The sequence below is a fragment of the Nomascus leucogenys genome, chromosome 21, assembly GCF_006542625.1.
Source record: "Nomascus leucogenys isolate Asia chromosome 21, Asia_NLE_v1, whole genome shotgun sequence".
Classification (NCBI taxonomy): Eukaryota; Metazoa; Chordata; class Mammalia; order Primates; family Hylobatidae; genus Nomascus; species Nomascus leucogenys.
Genome location: NC_044401.1, coordinates 2,322,922 through 2,338,727, shown reverse-complemented (window position 1 = coordinate 2,338,727; position 15,806 = coordinate 2,322,922). Strand labels below are relative to the sequence as shown.

General features: G+C 38.5%; 1 protein-coding gene across 1 annotated transcript in view; it reads right to left on the bottom strand.

The window, feature by feature from the left end:
• Positions 1 to 2,409: 2,409 nt before the first annotated feature.
• Positions 2,410 to 15,806, bottom strand: part of B4GALT4 (beta-1,4-galactosyltransferase 4) — a 116,722-nt gene continuing 103,325 nt past the window's right edge. Inside the window, exon 8 of the mRNA XM_030802225.1 lies at positions 2,410 to 2,464. Within this exon, the coding sequence (XP_030658085.1) occupies positions 2,452 to 2,464 (13 nt within the window). The 3' untranslated portion in view covers positions 2,410 to 2,451. The remainder of the gene's footprint in view (positions 2,465 to 15,806) is intronic.

Genomic DNA, 15,806 nt, shown 5'->3' with positions numbered 1-15,806 from the left:
TCCGCATCTCTGAAGTGTTTTAAGTTATATCTAGTTTTCTTTCGGCTTCTTCCAATAAGACCTTCATTCCTATAATAGTTTTTTAATTCTCCATTTCTTCCCTGAGCTCACTTGTCAAGTCCCTCTGTGGTCTTAGTATGTCTTCTCTGAGCCGTTGGAGTTCTTCGTTTTGAGTTCATATTTACAGAAGGAGTGCATAATTAAGGTTTGTTGTTTTGTTTTATATTTTAATTCATACTTGGCCAATTTTTTTTTTTTTGAGTTGGAGTCTCGCTCTGTCGCCCAGGCTGGAATGCAGTGGCGCAATCTCAGCTCACTGCAAGCTCCGCCTCCCGGGTTCACACCATTCTCCTGCCTCAGCCTCCCAAGTAGCTGGGACTACAGGTGTCCGCCACCATGACCAGCTAATTTTTTTGTATTTTTAGTACAGACAGGGTTTCACCGTGTTAGCCAGGATGGTCTCGATCTCCTTACCTCTTGATCCGCCCACCTCGGCCTCCCAAAGTGCTGGGATCACAGGCATGAGCCACCACGCCCGGCCCAAAATTTTTATGTAATCTATGACAACTTTTTTTCTGATGACAGTTTTTCTTTCTCTGCTTGTTTTGGTGTCTACTGTTCCTTCCTTCTTTTTTTTTTTTTTTATACTTATATAAATCCTGTGTTAATTCCTCTTTGACTACTGCTCATGTTTGAATGTGATGAGTTTTTCTTATGATCACTATTGGCAGGAGTTTTATAAGAGGAAGGAGCTAAGACCTTCCTTTCTGCTAAGCCAAGAATTTCTGGATTAGCAGAAATTCTTCCCAGTTAACAGTGATGTTACTTATGACACAAGGTTATGCGTAAAAGTTTCTTTTTTCTTTTTACTTCTCCAGAGTCATCAAAGATCAGTTGCTATAGGGCTGTACCCAGTGCAGAGTCTCTTTCCTCCACCCTGTATCGCTAATAAAATAAAATGTAAAACTCAGATATGGCCTATTAGTGTGATTTTTCCCTCATTCCTACCAATCCTGCTCCTTACTAGTATTGACTTGAGTGGGTTAGAGAGGCTTCCACTACCATCTTCCCATAATTCCAAATAAGGAATTGTTGAGTATTTCCCCAGTTTTGCTTGAGGTATACAGATGCAAGCAGCACCTGACTGTATCTGCCAATACTCCTCTTCACCCATAACCATCACTGCTCTTGGTAATGCCCCCTCATATATTGTGGCTAAGGTTTACAGGTTTCATCTAGTTTTTTTAAAAAGATGAAGTTTACATTTCTGTTTTTTGTTCTTCTTACCTTGGGTTGATTTCTGAGAGAATAGAAGGACAGTACCGTCTTTACTTAGCCATTTTTAAAATAGAAATTTCTATAATAAGGTCATCTTAGTCACCCAATTTCCAATCTCTTCCTCAATCCATTTTTCCCAATTACAACCAGCATGATCTAAAGTGCAAGTCTAATTGTGTCAATACCCTGCAAGAAATCATTTGATGACTCTGCATATTCTTGGAATAAAAGCTAAACATCTCTATATGTCCCCTGTCTACCTCTCCTGCCTCATCTATTATTACCCAGCCCCTTCACACTCAATATTACAACATATTGAATTTCTTTCAGTTATTCAAACTCCCCGTAATCTGTTCTGCCTCCAAGCATGTAATATGCTCTTCTCTTTGCCTGGAATAGGCTTCTCCTGACATTGATCACTCCCATTCACTTCTTAAATCTTAATAACCCTTCAACTCTCAGCATAGTAATAATGAGCTTCCATTTTTTATTATTTACAAAAGCACTGTGCTAAGCAATTTCTATGTATTAACTCATTTATTTTCATAGCTAGCCAATGAAGTGAGTGGTATTATTGTCCCTATTTTAAATATAAGAAAACTGAACCTCTAAAAGGTTATGAAACCTGTATAAGGAAACAGAACTAGTAAATGTTGTAGCTGCAACTGAACTCCAGCACTCCAAAGGCCTTATAACAACAAACTGACTATACATTTTACTATATTTATGTCACTTCTCCTTACCCTTCAGCTTTGGGTTATGCGCTTCTTCTACAGGCACCAATAGCTGTTTGTACTTCTCCCATCATAGCTCTTAACACAGTGTATTATAATTGCATTGCTTATTTTCTTATCAGAGTCACCCTCCAGCATATGGATTCTCAGTGTTAAGAATTCTGTCTTATTTCTTATTCAATCCACAGTGCCTGACACATAGCAAGGGCTCAATAAATATTTTTTGAAAGAAAAAATGATTTTTCCCAGGACTTAGAAATGGAAGACTTTTTTTAGTAGTAGGAGAATATACATAGAGGTCAGTATCACAAAAAGCCTTTCACTCAGCCATGCCATAAGAGATAATAATCACTAATAGTAATAAAACTTTTCCAATGTCAAGTCACTCACCAGTTCTAGAAAAGCAGTTCCACCAGAGCAAAAGTTCCACCAGAGGCATTTATTCTTCTTGCCTGAGGAAGGTGAGAACAGAGGAAGAGAGACTTTATGTCATGATAACATTATATGAATTTCTTTTTTTTAAATTTTTAAATAGTTTATTTTAGGAAAACCTTCTCAGGTACAGGATTTGGAGTCATAACAAAATATTAGTATGGAAAGCATTTCATCAGACCAATTAATCACACAGAAACTTTAATAGTTTTCTATTTAACTAACGCTTAACCACAGCTACCCCAAACTAGATCTGTATGGGATTACCCACAGTTGTATCAAGGTGGATCAGGGTAATAGAATGGATACTACTTTTCCATTATGGCTGCCACCATCCAGAGACCTTGACCTTCTTTATCTCCTATATTATTCCTTGTAGTAGGTCACCTGCATCAATTACAACAAGTTATCAGAACAGTAACACACTTGTCCAATTTTCTTAAGTAATTTAAAACCTCCTCTGACAATGAATGCTGAGGAGTTTAAAAAGTTACAAGCTCTTTCAGATTAGGAAACCACGCATACCATACATGAAGTCCTTCAGCTTGCAAGATGGCATTTACTGGTTTCTTTCCTCAGTATGGATGAGCACTCCCAATGCCCATATCTAGGTCTTTCTCAGCCTAGATTCCTTTGGCCTACCACCACAAAATAGGTCTAAATTCTCTCTCACTTTAGTTGAGGTCCCTTTTTGCCCTTTCCTACTCCAAAAATTAAATTATACTTCTTTTCTTTTTTATACTTCCCTTGAACCCCAACCAACAAGCTTTCTGGATCTCTTTCTACAGAGAAGCAAAAAATTGGCTCATATTTATTTGTCATATTACAAACATATTGAATGCAAAACATATATAGAGCAAAAGGATCACACATTTAAGGATCCACGTTAAGAGGTATGTCTGCCATAATTCCCTGCATCCTCTTGATTTATTTATGGGATATATGAGATATTTTGATACAGGCATAAAATACAATAATCACATCATGGTAGATGGCATATCCATCACCTCAAGCATTTATCCTTTGTGTTTCAAACAACCCATTTATACTTTTTTAGTTGTTTTTAAGGATACAATTATTATTGTCTAGTCACCCAGTTATGCTATCAAATAGTAGGTTTTATTCATTCTTTCTAACTATGTTTTGTACCCATTAACCATCCCCATTTCTCCCCAAACTTCCCACTACCCTTCCCAGCCTCTGATAACCATTTTTCTACCCTCTATCTCCATAAGTTCAATTGTTTTCATTTCTAGCTCCCACAAATAAGTTAGAAATTTGCTTTTCTCTGCCTAGTTTACTTCACCTGACATAATGACCTACAGTTCCATCCATGTTGTCAAAAATAACAGGACTTCATTCTTTTTTATGGCTGAATAGTACTCCATTGTATATATGTCCCACATTTTCTTTATCCATTCATCTGCTGATGAACACTCAGTGTATTAGTCCATTCTCACATTGCTATAAAGAACTACCTGAGTCTGGGTAATTTATAAAGAAAAGAGGTTCAGTTGGCTCACAGTTCTGCAGGATGTACAGAAAGCATGGCTGAGGAGGCCTCAGGAAACTTACAATCATGACAGAAAGTGACAAGGAAGAAGACATGTCCTACATGGCTAGAGAAGGAGGAAGAGGGCAAAGCGGGAGGTGCTACACACTTTTAAACAACCATATCTCATGAGATCTCTCAGATCTCACTACCATGAGAACAGCAAGAGGGAAGTCTGCCCCATGATCCAATTACATCCTACCAGGCACCTCCTCCAACACTAGGGATTATAATTTGACATGAGATTTGGGTGGGGACAGAAATACAAACCATATCATTCCACCCCTGGACCCTCCCAAATCTCATTTTCTTCTTCCATTTCAAAATACAATTATGCCTTCCCAATAGTCCCCCAAAGTCTTAACTCATTCCAGCATTAACTCAGAAGTCCACAGTCCAAAGTCTCATCTGAGACAAGGCAAGTCCCTAACTCAAAACCAGTTAGTTATTTACAAGATACAATGAGGATATGGGCATTGGAAAAATACTCCTGCTCCAAAAGGAAGAGATTGGCCAAAACAAAGGGGCTACAGGCCCCATGCAAGTCCAAAACCCAGGATGACAGTCATTAAATCTTAAAGCTTCAAAATAACCTCCTTTGACTCCATGTCTCACATCCAGGCCACACTAATGCAACGGGTGGGCTCCCAAGGCCTCGGGCAGCTCCACCCCTGTGGCTCTGCAAGGTATAGCCCCCAGGGCTGCTTTCAGAGGCTTGGGTTGAATGCCTGAAGCTTTTTTAGGCACATGGTGCAAGCTGTCAATGGATCTACCATTCTGGGGTGTGGAGGATGGTGACCCTCTTCTCACAGCTCCACTAGGCAGTGCCCCAGTGGGGACACTGTGTGGGGTCCCAAACCCCACATTTCCCCTCTGCATTGCCCTAGTAGAGGTTCCCCATGAGGGCTCTGTCTCTGCAGCAGACTTCTGCCTGGATACCCAGGCATTTCCATACATCCTCTGAAATCTAAGCAGAGGTTCCCAAGCCTCAACTTTTACCCTCTGCACACCCACAGGCTTAACACCATGTGGAAACCACCAAGGCTTACAGATTGCATCCTTTGAAGCAGTGACCTGAGACATATATGGGGCCCTTTTAGCTACAGCTGGAGCTGGAGCAGCTAGGATGCAAGGAACAGTGTCCTGATGTTGTACAGGGCAGCAGGGCCCTGGGCCCGGCCCATGGCCCATGAAACCTATGCCTCCAGGCCTGTGATGGGAGGGGCTGCTGAAAAGGTATCTAAAATGCCTTCAAAGCATTTTCCCCATTGTCTTGGCTATTGACATTTGGCTCTTCCTTACTTATGCAAATTTCTGCAGCCAGCTTGAATTCCTCCCCAGAAAATGGGTTTTTCCTTTTTGCCACATGGCCAAGCTGCAAATTTTCCAAACTTTTTATACTGTTACCCTTTTAAATATAAGTTCCAATTCCAGGTCATTTCTTTGCTCACAAATATAAGCATAGGCTGCTAGAAGTAGCCAGGTCACTCTTGAACATTTTGTCACTTAGAAATTTCTTCTGCCAGATGCCCTAAATCATCATTCTCAAGTTCAAAGTTCCACAGATCCCTAGGGCAGGGGCACAATGCCTCCAACCTCTTTGATAACACATAACAAAAGTGATCTTTGCTACATTTCCCAATAAGTTCCTCATTTCCTTCTGAGACCACCTCAGCCTGGACTTCCTTGTCCTTTTCACTATCAGCATTTTGGTTACAATAGTTTAACAAGTCTCTAGGAAGCTCCAAATTTTCCCTCATCTTCCTGTCTTTTTCTGAACTCTCCCAAATGTTCTAACTTTTGCTTGTTAACCAATTTCAAAGTTGCTTCCACATTTTCAGGTATCTTTATAGTAACACTGCACTCTTAGGTACCAATTTTCTGTATTAGTTCATTCTCACATTGCTATCAAGAACTACCTAACACTGGGTAATTTATAAAGAGGTTTAATTGCCTCACAGTTCCATAGGCTGTACAGGAAACACGGCTGGGGAGACCTCAGGAAACTTACAATCATGATGGAAGGCAAAGGGAAGCAGACATATCCTACATGGCTGAAGCAGGAGGAAGAGAGTAAAGGGGGAGATGCTACACACTTTAAAACAACCAGATCTCACTCACTATCACAAGAACAGTAAGGAAGAAGCCCATCCCCATGATTCAATCATCTCCACCAGGTCCCTCCTTGAACATTGGGGATTACAATTCAATATGAGATTTGGGTGAGGACACAAATCCAAACCATATCACTCAGGTTGCTTCCAAATATTGGCTATTGTAAATAGTGCTGCAATAAACTTGAAAGTGCAGCTATCTCTTTGATACATTGGGTTTCTTTGCTTTGGGGTATATACCTAGCAGTGGGATTACTGGATCATAAGGTAGCTCTATTTTTAGTTTTTTGAGGAAACTCCAAACCTCTCTCCATAGTGGGTGTACTAATTTACAGTCCCACCAACAGTGTACAAGGGTTCCCTTTTCCTCACATCCTTGGCAGCATTTGTTAATTGCCTGTCTTTTGGATAAAAGCCATTTTAACTGAGGTGAGATGATATCTCATTGAAGTTTTGATTTGCATTTCTCTGGTGATCAATGATGTTGAGCACATTTTCATATAGGGTTTGCCATTTGTATGTCTTCTTTTGAGAAATGTCTTTTCAGATTGTTTGCCCATTTTTTTTTTTTTTTTTTTTTTTTTTATTATACTTTAGGGTTTTAGGGTACATGTGCACAATGTGCAGGTTTGTTACATATGTATCCATGTGCCATGTTGATTTCCTGCACCCATTAACTCGTCATTTAGCATTAGGTGTATCTCCTAATGCTGTCCCTCCCCCCTCCCCCCACCCCACAACAGTCCCCGGAGTGTGATGTTCCCCTTCCTGTGTCCATGAGTTCTCATTGTTCAATTCCCACCTATGAGTGAGAACATGCGGTGTTTGGTTTTTTGTCCTTGCGATAGTTTACTGAGAATGATGTTTTCCAGTTTCATCCATGTCCCTACAAAGGACACGAACTCATCATGTTTTATGGCTGCATAGTATTCCATGGTGTATATGTGCCACATTTTCTTAATCCAGTCTATCGTTGTTGGACATTTGGGTTGGTTCCAACTCTTTGCTATTGTGAATAGTGCCGCAATAAACATACGTGTGCATGTGTCTTTATAGCAGCATGATTTATAGTCCTTTGGGTATATACCCAGTAATGGGATGGCTGGGTCAAATGGTATTTCTAGTTCGAGATCCCTGAGGAATCGCCACACTGACTTCCACAATGGTTGAACTAGTTTACAATCCCACCAACAGTGTAAAAGTGTTCCTATTTCTCCACATCCTCTCCAGCACCTGTTGTTTCCTGATTTTTTAATGATGGCCATTCTAACTGGTGTGAGATGGTATCTCACTGTGGTTTTGATTTGCATTTCTCTGATGGCCAGTGATGATGAGCATTTCTTCATGTGTTTTCTGGCTGCATAAATGTCTTCTTTTGAGAAGTGTCTGTTCATGTCCTCTGCCCACTTTTTGATGGGGTTGTTTGTTTTTTTCTTGAAAATTTGTTTGAGTTCGTTATAGATTCTGGATATTAGCCCTTTGTCAGATGAGTAGGTTGCAAAAATTTTCTCCCATTCTGTAGGTTGCCTGTTCATTCTGATGATAGTTTCTTTTGCTGTGCAGAAGCTCTTTAGTTTAATGAGATCCCATTTGTCGATTTTGGCTTTTGTTGCCATTGCTTTTGGTGTTTTAGACATGAAGTCCTTGCCCACGCCTATGTCCTGAATGGTATTGCCTAGGTTTTCTTGTAGGATTTTAATGGTTTTGGGTCTAACATATAAGTCTTTAATCCATCTTGAATTAATTTTTGTATAAGGTGTAAGGAAGGGATCCAGTTTCAGCTTTCTACATATGGCTAGCCAGTTTTCCCAGCACCATTTATTAAATAGGGAATCCTTTCCCCATTTCTTATTTTTGTCAGGTTTGTCAAAGATCAGATAGTTGTAGCTATGCGGCATCATTTCTGAGGGCTCTGTTCTGTTCCATTGATCTATGTCTCTGTTGTGGTACCAGTACCATGCTGTTTTGGTTACTGTAGCCTTGTAGTATAGTTTAAAGTCAGGTAGCGTGATGCCTCCAGCTTTGTTCTTTTGGCTTAGGATTGACTTGGCGATGCGGCTCTTTTTGTTCCATATGAACTTTAAAGTAGTTTTTTCCAATTCTGTGAGAAGTCATTGGTGCTTGTTTGCCCATTTTTAACTGCATTATCAGATCTTTTCCTATAGAGTTGTTTGGGTCCCTTATATAATCTGGTTACTAATCTCTTGTTAGATGAATAGTTGCAAATATTTTCTCTCATTCTGTGCGTTGTCTCTTCACTTTGTTGATTGTTTCCTTTTCAGTGAAGCTTTTTAATTTGATATATCCCATACATCAAAAAATAGAGAAATCTTAACTAATAAGTGTACAATCTATATAATCTTCTAAAATGACGTGATAAAAAAATCAGTGGCTTACCATTTGGTGTATGCTGATTCCCTCAAAAATTTATAAAAGTGGTGCAAAACTTTATTTGCTATCACAAAAGCTGTAGGAAAACATTTTAAGTCCTAAGATTATATAATTGAGGTCCTACTTCTGAAATGACAAGATGAGGAGCTTTGTGAATTTACTCTACCTCTAAACAATAAAAATATGAGCCAAACAACTGTAATGGTTAATTTTGTTTGTCAACTTAATTGCACAATGGAGTGCTCAGATAAAACATTATTTCTGGGTGTGTCTGGAAGGGTGTTTCTAGATGAGATTAGCATTTGAATTGGTGGACTCCGTAATGTAAATTATCCTTCCCAATACAGGTGGGCATCATGCAATCCATTGAGGTCCTGAACAGAACAAAAAGGCAGAAGATGAAGGAATTTGCCCTTTTTTTTCCTGCCTGCCTGCTTGAGCTGAAATATTGGTCTTTTGCTCTTGGACTGGGATTTATACCACTGGCTCCCCTGGTTCTCAGGCCTTTGAACTCAGACTGGAATTATACCACTGGATGTCCTGGGTCTCCAACTTGCAAACAGCAGATCATGATATTACTCAACCTTCATAATCACATAAGCCAATTCCTCACTAAATGTAAAATCACCTTTGCAGAAGTTATACCAGTGAAAAAATTATTACCGTAAACTAAGCTAAGCTACCCCCTATCTTGCCTTTCCTTAATTATTCCTGGCATATTGGGCCATGCTAACTTCGGAAGACATTTAGGCTACAGTTTAAATGATAATAGACATTGCCCAAAACTCAACTGCTTTTATAAAGCTAACAGGAGGCCATCAGGCTAAAGCGAGGAGAGGAGCCTGAGTCCTGCTAAGGTGCAGACATTATTCCAGAGCTTATAAGATATGCAAATTCATCAATTACTCTTCCAAATAACACCACTATGGTAGGTTGGCCTTTTGAGATATCTTTCCAGAATTTTTTGCATATCTGACACCCATGTCTCCAACTGGACCTGATGGCTCTACCTGAACCAACAACCCCACTCCTGTAGCCCCACCCAGAAGTTATTTGGCATGAAGGAGGAAAGCTTCAACCCCCATGATTTCATCTCTGCCCCAGCCAATCAGCAGCAAGCACCTGGCACCTGGCCACCCCCACCCCTTTTCCCAAATTGCCCTTGAAAAACCCCTAACCTATGGGCTTTGAATGAGATGATTTGAGTACAAACTTCATCTCCCACAGAACATGTCCAGCCTCATCTCTATTAAACTCTTTCTCTGCTACAGTTTCATGGTCTCTCTTTATGCAATGGGCAGGAAGAACCCCTCAGGTGATTACACATGCAGGTCAAAAAACAAACTGGAAGTTATCTACCAAAAAAAAAAAAAAAAAAACTACTGAATCTTGGTAAGATGGGGGAGGGGGTTGTATTAGTCTGTTTTCATCATGCTGATAAATACCCCAAAACTAGGTAATTTATACAGGAAAAGGGGTTTAATGGACTTACAGTTCCACTGGCTGGGGATGCCTCACAATAATGAAGGAAGGCAAGGAGGAGCAACTCACACCTTACATGGATGGCAGCAGGCAAAGAGAGCTTTTGCAGGGAAATGCTTCTTTTTAAAATCATCAGATCTCCTGAGACTTATTCACTATGAGACAAAATAGATTTTAGGACAAAAATTGTTACTTGAAAAAGTACATTTTATAATGATAAGAAGGTCAATCTATCAGGTATATATAATGATTATAAACAAATATGGCCCTAATAACAGAACCCCAAAAATATGTGAAGCAAAACTTACAGAATTGAAGTGAGATATGGATAATTCAAGAATATAGTTGGAGATGTCAATACTCCATTTTCAATAATAGAATGAACAACTAAGCAGAAGATCAACCAAGAAAGAGAAGACTTAACTAACACTATAAATCAACTAGACCTAACAGACTTCTAGAGAACATTCCACCCAAACGCAGCAGAATATACATTCTTTCAAGTGCACATGAACATTCTCCAAGATAAACCATATATTATACCATAAAACAAGCCTCAGTAAATTTTAAAAGATTAAAATCATACAAGGCCAGACACAGTGGCTCATGCCTGTAATCCTAGCTACTTGGGAGGACGAGGACGGTGGATCACCTGAGGTCTGGAGTTCGAGACCAGTCTGGCCAACATGGCGAAACCCCGTCTCTACTAAAAATACAAAAATTAGCCAGGCATGGTGGCACATGCCTGTAATCCCAGCTACTCAGGAGGCTGAGGCAGGAAAATCGCTTGACCCAGGAGGCAGAGGTTGCAGTGAGCCGAGACCATGCCATTGCACTCCAGCCTGGGCCACAGGAGACTCTGCCTCATTAAAAAAAAATATATATATATATACAAAATATATTCTGCAATCACAATGAAATTAAAAGATAAATCAACAGAAAAAATTTAGAAAAATCAGAAATATGTGGAAATTAAACAACACATTCTTAATTAACCAATGGATTAAAAAAGAAATCACAAAAGAAATTAGAAAATACTTTGAGATAAATCCAAATGAAAACACAACATACTAAAACTTATGGGATACAGGAAAGCAATGCTTAGAGGAAAATTTATTGCTATCGAGGCCTATATTTTAAAAACAACAAAAGTCCCAAATCAATAGCCTAATTTTCCACCTTAAAAAACTACAAAAAAGGGCAAACTATACCCACACCAAGCAGAAGGAATGAAATAATAAAGACTAGAGAGATGTTAATATAATGGAGAATATAAAATGAGAATATAAAAATGACAGAAAAATAATTTAAAGGTTGTTTTTTCAAAATATCAACAAAATTGATAAGCTTTTAACTAGGTTGACCACATTAAAAAAAGACTCAAATAACTAAAATAAGTAATGAAAAAAGGGACATTACAATATAGATTATCTATATTATCTAATATATTAGATACATTAGATAAAATATCTAATATATATTTCTAATATCTATATGTCTAATATACATATATATTATCTAATACAAATGGGCACATTCTCAGAAAGGCTTAAATATCAAAACTACTTTGCTACCATGTTTACTGCAGTATTATTGTGAATAAATAGCCAAGATATGGAAATAACCTAAGTATCCATCAACATAACTCTCAGGACGGAAAAGTGGCTATAAAGAAGGCATTCCTCAAAAACATTGAAAGGCAACCTGCTGGCATCTGGGTAAAAAGACTAAAATCATGGTTAAGTAACGGACACACTGAAAGTTTGGGAGAAAAAGCTGGGGCGAGAGATTATTTGAATAATTAGTGTATCAAAAAGTTTCTGGCCGGACGCAGTGGCTCACGCCTGTAATCCCAGCACTTTCAGAGGCCAAGGCGGGCAGATCACGAGGTCAGGAGATCAAAACCATCCTGACTAACACGGTGAAACCCCGTCTCTACTAAAAATACAAAAAATTAGCTGGGCATGGTGGTGGGCACCTGTAGTCCCAGCTACTCGGGAGGCTGAGGCAGGAGAATGGCGTGAACCTGGGAGGCGGAGCTTACACTGAGCCGAGATCGCACCACTGCATTCCAGCCTGGGCAACAGAGCGAGACTCCATCTCAAAAAAAAAAAGAAAAAAAAAGTTTCTGCATGTTTTGGACATCCAGAAAAGCACATGCATGCCCACGGAATGATGCATGTAATATAGAAACTGTCCAGACTTTACCTTTTGTTTTTTTATTATGAAGTATGCAAAGAAACAAGAAAGTATGGCTAGGAGAAATTAAAATAAACTGCTACTAAGGAAGCACAGATATTGGACCAAAACTTTAAATCAACTGTCTTAAAAATGTTCAAAGAGCTAGGGGAAGATAGGTCGATTGAAATTGTTCAGCCTGAAGAAAAGGAAGAAGAATGAAGAAAAATTTATAAAGCCTCAGAGACCTGTAAGACACCCTTAAGTGTACCACTTATGCATGGTGGGAGCTCCAGAAAAAGAGGAGAGAGAGAAAGGGAAAGAAAAAATATTTAAAGAAGTAATGGCTGAAAATGTTACAAATTTGATAAAAGAAATGATTGTACACATTCAGGAAGCTCAACAAACTCCAAAAGAATAACATAAAAGATCCACACTGATACATGACAATAAAACTTTCAAAACAGAAAGACATTTTGAAAGAGAAAATCTTGAAAGCAGCAAAAAAGAAGTGATTCCTCACATATAAAGATACTGAAGGTGAACAGCCAGTTTCTCAGCAGAATTAATGGAAGTTAGAAAGCAGTGAGACAACATATTTACAGTTGAAAAAAATACCATCAACCAGAAATTCTACATTCAGCAAAACTACCTTTCAGAAATAAAGAAGAAATTAAGACATTCCCAGATAAACAAATCCCAAGGACTTCATCTATAGTAGGCCTGCCATACAAGAAATTCTAAAAGGATATCCTCAAGTAGAAATGAAAGATATAGTAACTTGAAGCCATATGAAGAAATAAAAAAATACTGGTTTTGGTATCTATATAGGTGATTTAATAGCCAGCATTGTATTTTTGGTTTGAACCTCTTTTTATGTATGATTTAAATGATGGACGTACAAAATAATTATAATAAATCCATGTTTATAGGCACACACTGTATAAAGATGCTATTTGTGACAACAATAACACACGCAAAAAAGGAGAGACAGACATGTATTATATAAGAGCAGGGTTTTGTATACCATTGAAGCTAGGATGGTTTTAATTCAAAACAGGCTGTTATAAGTTTAGGAGGCTAATTGTAATCCCTAAGTAACCACTAAGACAATAAATAAAAATACCTATACAGAAAAGGAATGAGAAAGGAATCAACATGATACACTATAAAAAAAATCAACTAAAGACAAAGGATGGTAGTAATGGAAGAACTGAGGAACAGAAAACATATAACATATAAAAATAAATAGCAAAATGACAGAAGTCCTTCCATAGCAGTAATTACTTTAAATGTAGATGGATTAAGCTTTCCAATAAAAAGACAAAGATTGGCAGAATAGATATTTTAAAATGTGATCCGACTATATAGTGTGAGATTCTTTTTAGTTTCAAAGACATTAATAAGTTGAAAATACAACCATGGAAAAAGATATTCCATGCAAATAATAACCAAAAGAGAGCTGGAGCTGCTATACTAATATCAGACAAAATAGACTTTAAGTCAAAAACTGTTATGAGGAATGAAGAAGTGCATTGTATATTGATAAAAGCGTCAATTAAACAAGAAGACTTTATTTCTTCTTGTTTATAATATTTATTTATAGAAAATAATTATTTGTAGAAAACAACAAACTCAAATTATATGAAGCAAACATTGACAGATTTGAAGGGAAAAGCAGATAGTTCTACAATAATAGTTGAAGATTTTAATACCCCACTTTTTTTGTGTGAAATAGGGTGTCACTCTGTGGTCCAGGCTGAAGTGCAGTGGCACAATCACGGCGCAGACAGCCTCAACCTCCTGGTCTCAAGCAATCCGCCCACCTCAGCCCACCAGTAGCTGAGACCACAGGTGCACACCACCACACCCGGCTGATTTTTTGTGTTTCTCACTTTCAATAATGAGTAGAACACTAGACAGAAGACCAGTAAGAAAATATAGGACTTGAACAACACTATCGACCAATTAGACCTAACACATATGAAAAACATCCCACCCAACAATAGCAAATACACATTCTTTCCATGGAATATTCTCCAGGATAAACCATATGTTAGGCCACAAAACAAGCCTTAATATATTTTAAAAGATTGAAACCATACAATATATCTTCTCTGAACACAGCAGAATGAAGCTAGAAATCAATAAGAGAAGGAAAACTGGAAAATTCATACATATTTGGAAATTAGACAACATACTTATAAACAACCAATGTATCAAAGAAAAAAAATCAGAGAAAATGAGAAAATATCTTCAGATGAATGAAAACATAACATCAAACACTTGAGAGAAGCAGCAAAAGCATCAGCTCAGAGGGAAATTCGTAACTATAAAACAGCTACATTAAAAAAAAGATCTCAAATTAATAAATCATCATTTTGTAAAATACATACATACCTATAGATATAGACACACAGATTTGCATGGGGGTATTTCCAGAAGGATAAACATCAAAATGTCAATAAAGGTTATCTCTTGAGTGTTTGGGAATTTTTTTCTTTATGTTTTCTTTTTTATATTTCTATGATTATTACATTTAAGTTATAAAATGGAAAAATAAATCTCCAAAACCAATAGCCCTTTGAAGCTACAAGCCATAGCCCAAGACCTATTTTACTCTAAACACAGTATCCAATGGTGTCATGCATTTTTAGATAAATAAGGTAGATAATTCATAAAGTGACATTCAATAAGCACTTCTTGAGCACCTATTATGTTCTAGGCACTGTTACATAAATGACTTTACTTCAGTGTGCTTAGATTCCCCTTTCCATTCTTAAGTATGCTGTCAAGTGTATCCACTCTCCCTGTCACACTTCGATCACAAGTATTTGAACTTGGATTTTAAGTCTCATTTCTAATTGTTTAACGCAGTTAAATCCCTACTAAAGGAATATCTGGCATCACACTACCAACCCTTGGCCTGCCTCAGTGATTTCAGGCTTTGCAAGGTCAAAGTAGTATGTCTCATCAATCACCACCTCTGTACTGGCCTACTCCTGAAAGTAGACAGCCTACTGACTCTGAGGTGCATTCTTCAGGTTGATTGCAAAGGGGGAGGTCCAAATCTCAAAAACTGGGCCCCACTGGCCGACACCATGAAATACAAATTCTCCACTTGCTAAATATTCCTTCTGGTATCTTTCTCCCACTTTCCTTAACTCCCTTCCTTTCTGGAACTCTGATTTGGCCTCCTTCTAACTCGCCTCTCTGCTGTAAGACCACTAGATGGTGCAGTTTTAGAACCCATTCTCACTGGATCTTCTCTCCTCTCTCTGGCTCTCCCGCCACAGATCACATGTCTAATTCAGCAAGAAAACACCTTGGGGCAGGCGTTTCCACTGCCAAGATAGCTATACCCAAAGGGGATGGCAATAGCAACAACCTCTGTTCAGGTTTGTGGTCCTCGTGCAACTGGTTGTGTGTTCATCTGCTGACATTTGGAGGTGCGGTGGGGGATGTTAATCAGAGGAGCAGTACCTGAGAGAGGGCCTCTTTCTCACACACTGCCGAGAACCTCCGCGAACAAGGAAGAGGGTAACACTCTAGGTGGCGATGCACAGAGCCCCGTGGCCTGGTCGCTCGGCAGGGTGAGGAGAAGCTCTAACTGCCAGAGCCTGAGAATCGCTTCTTCTCAGGACA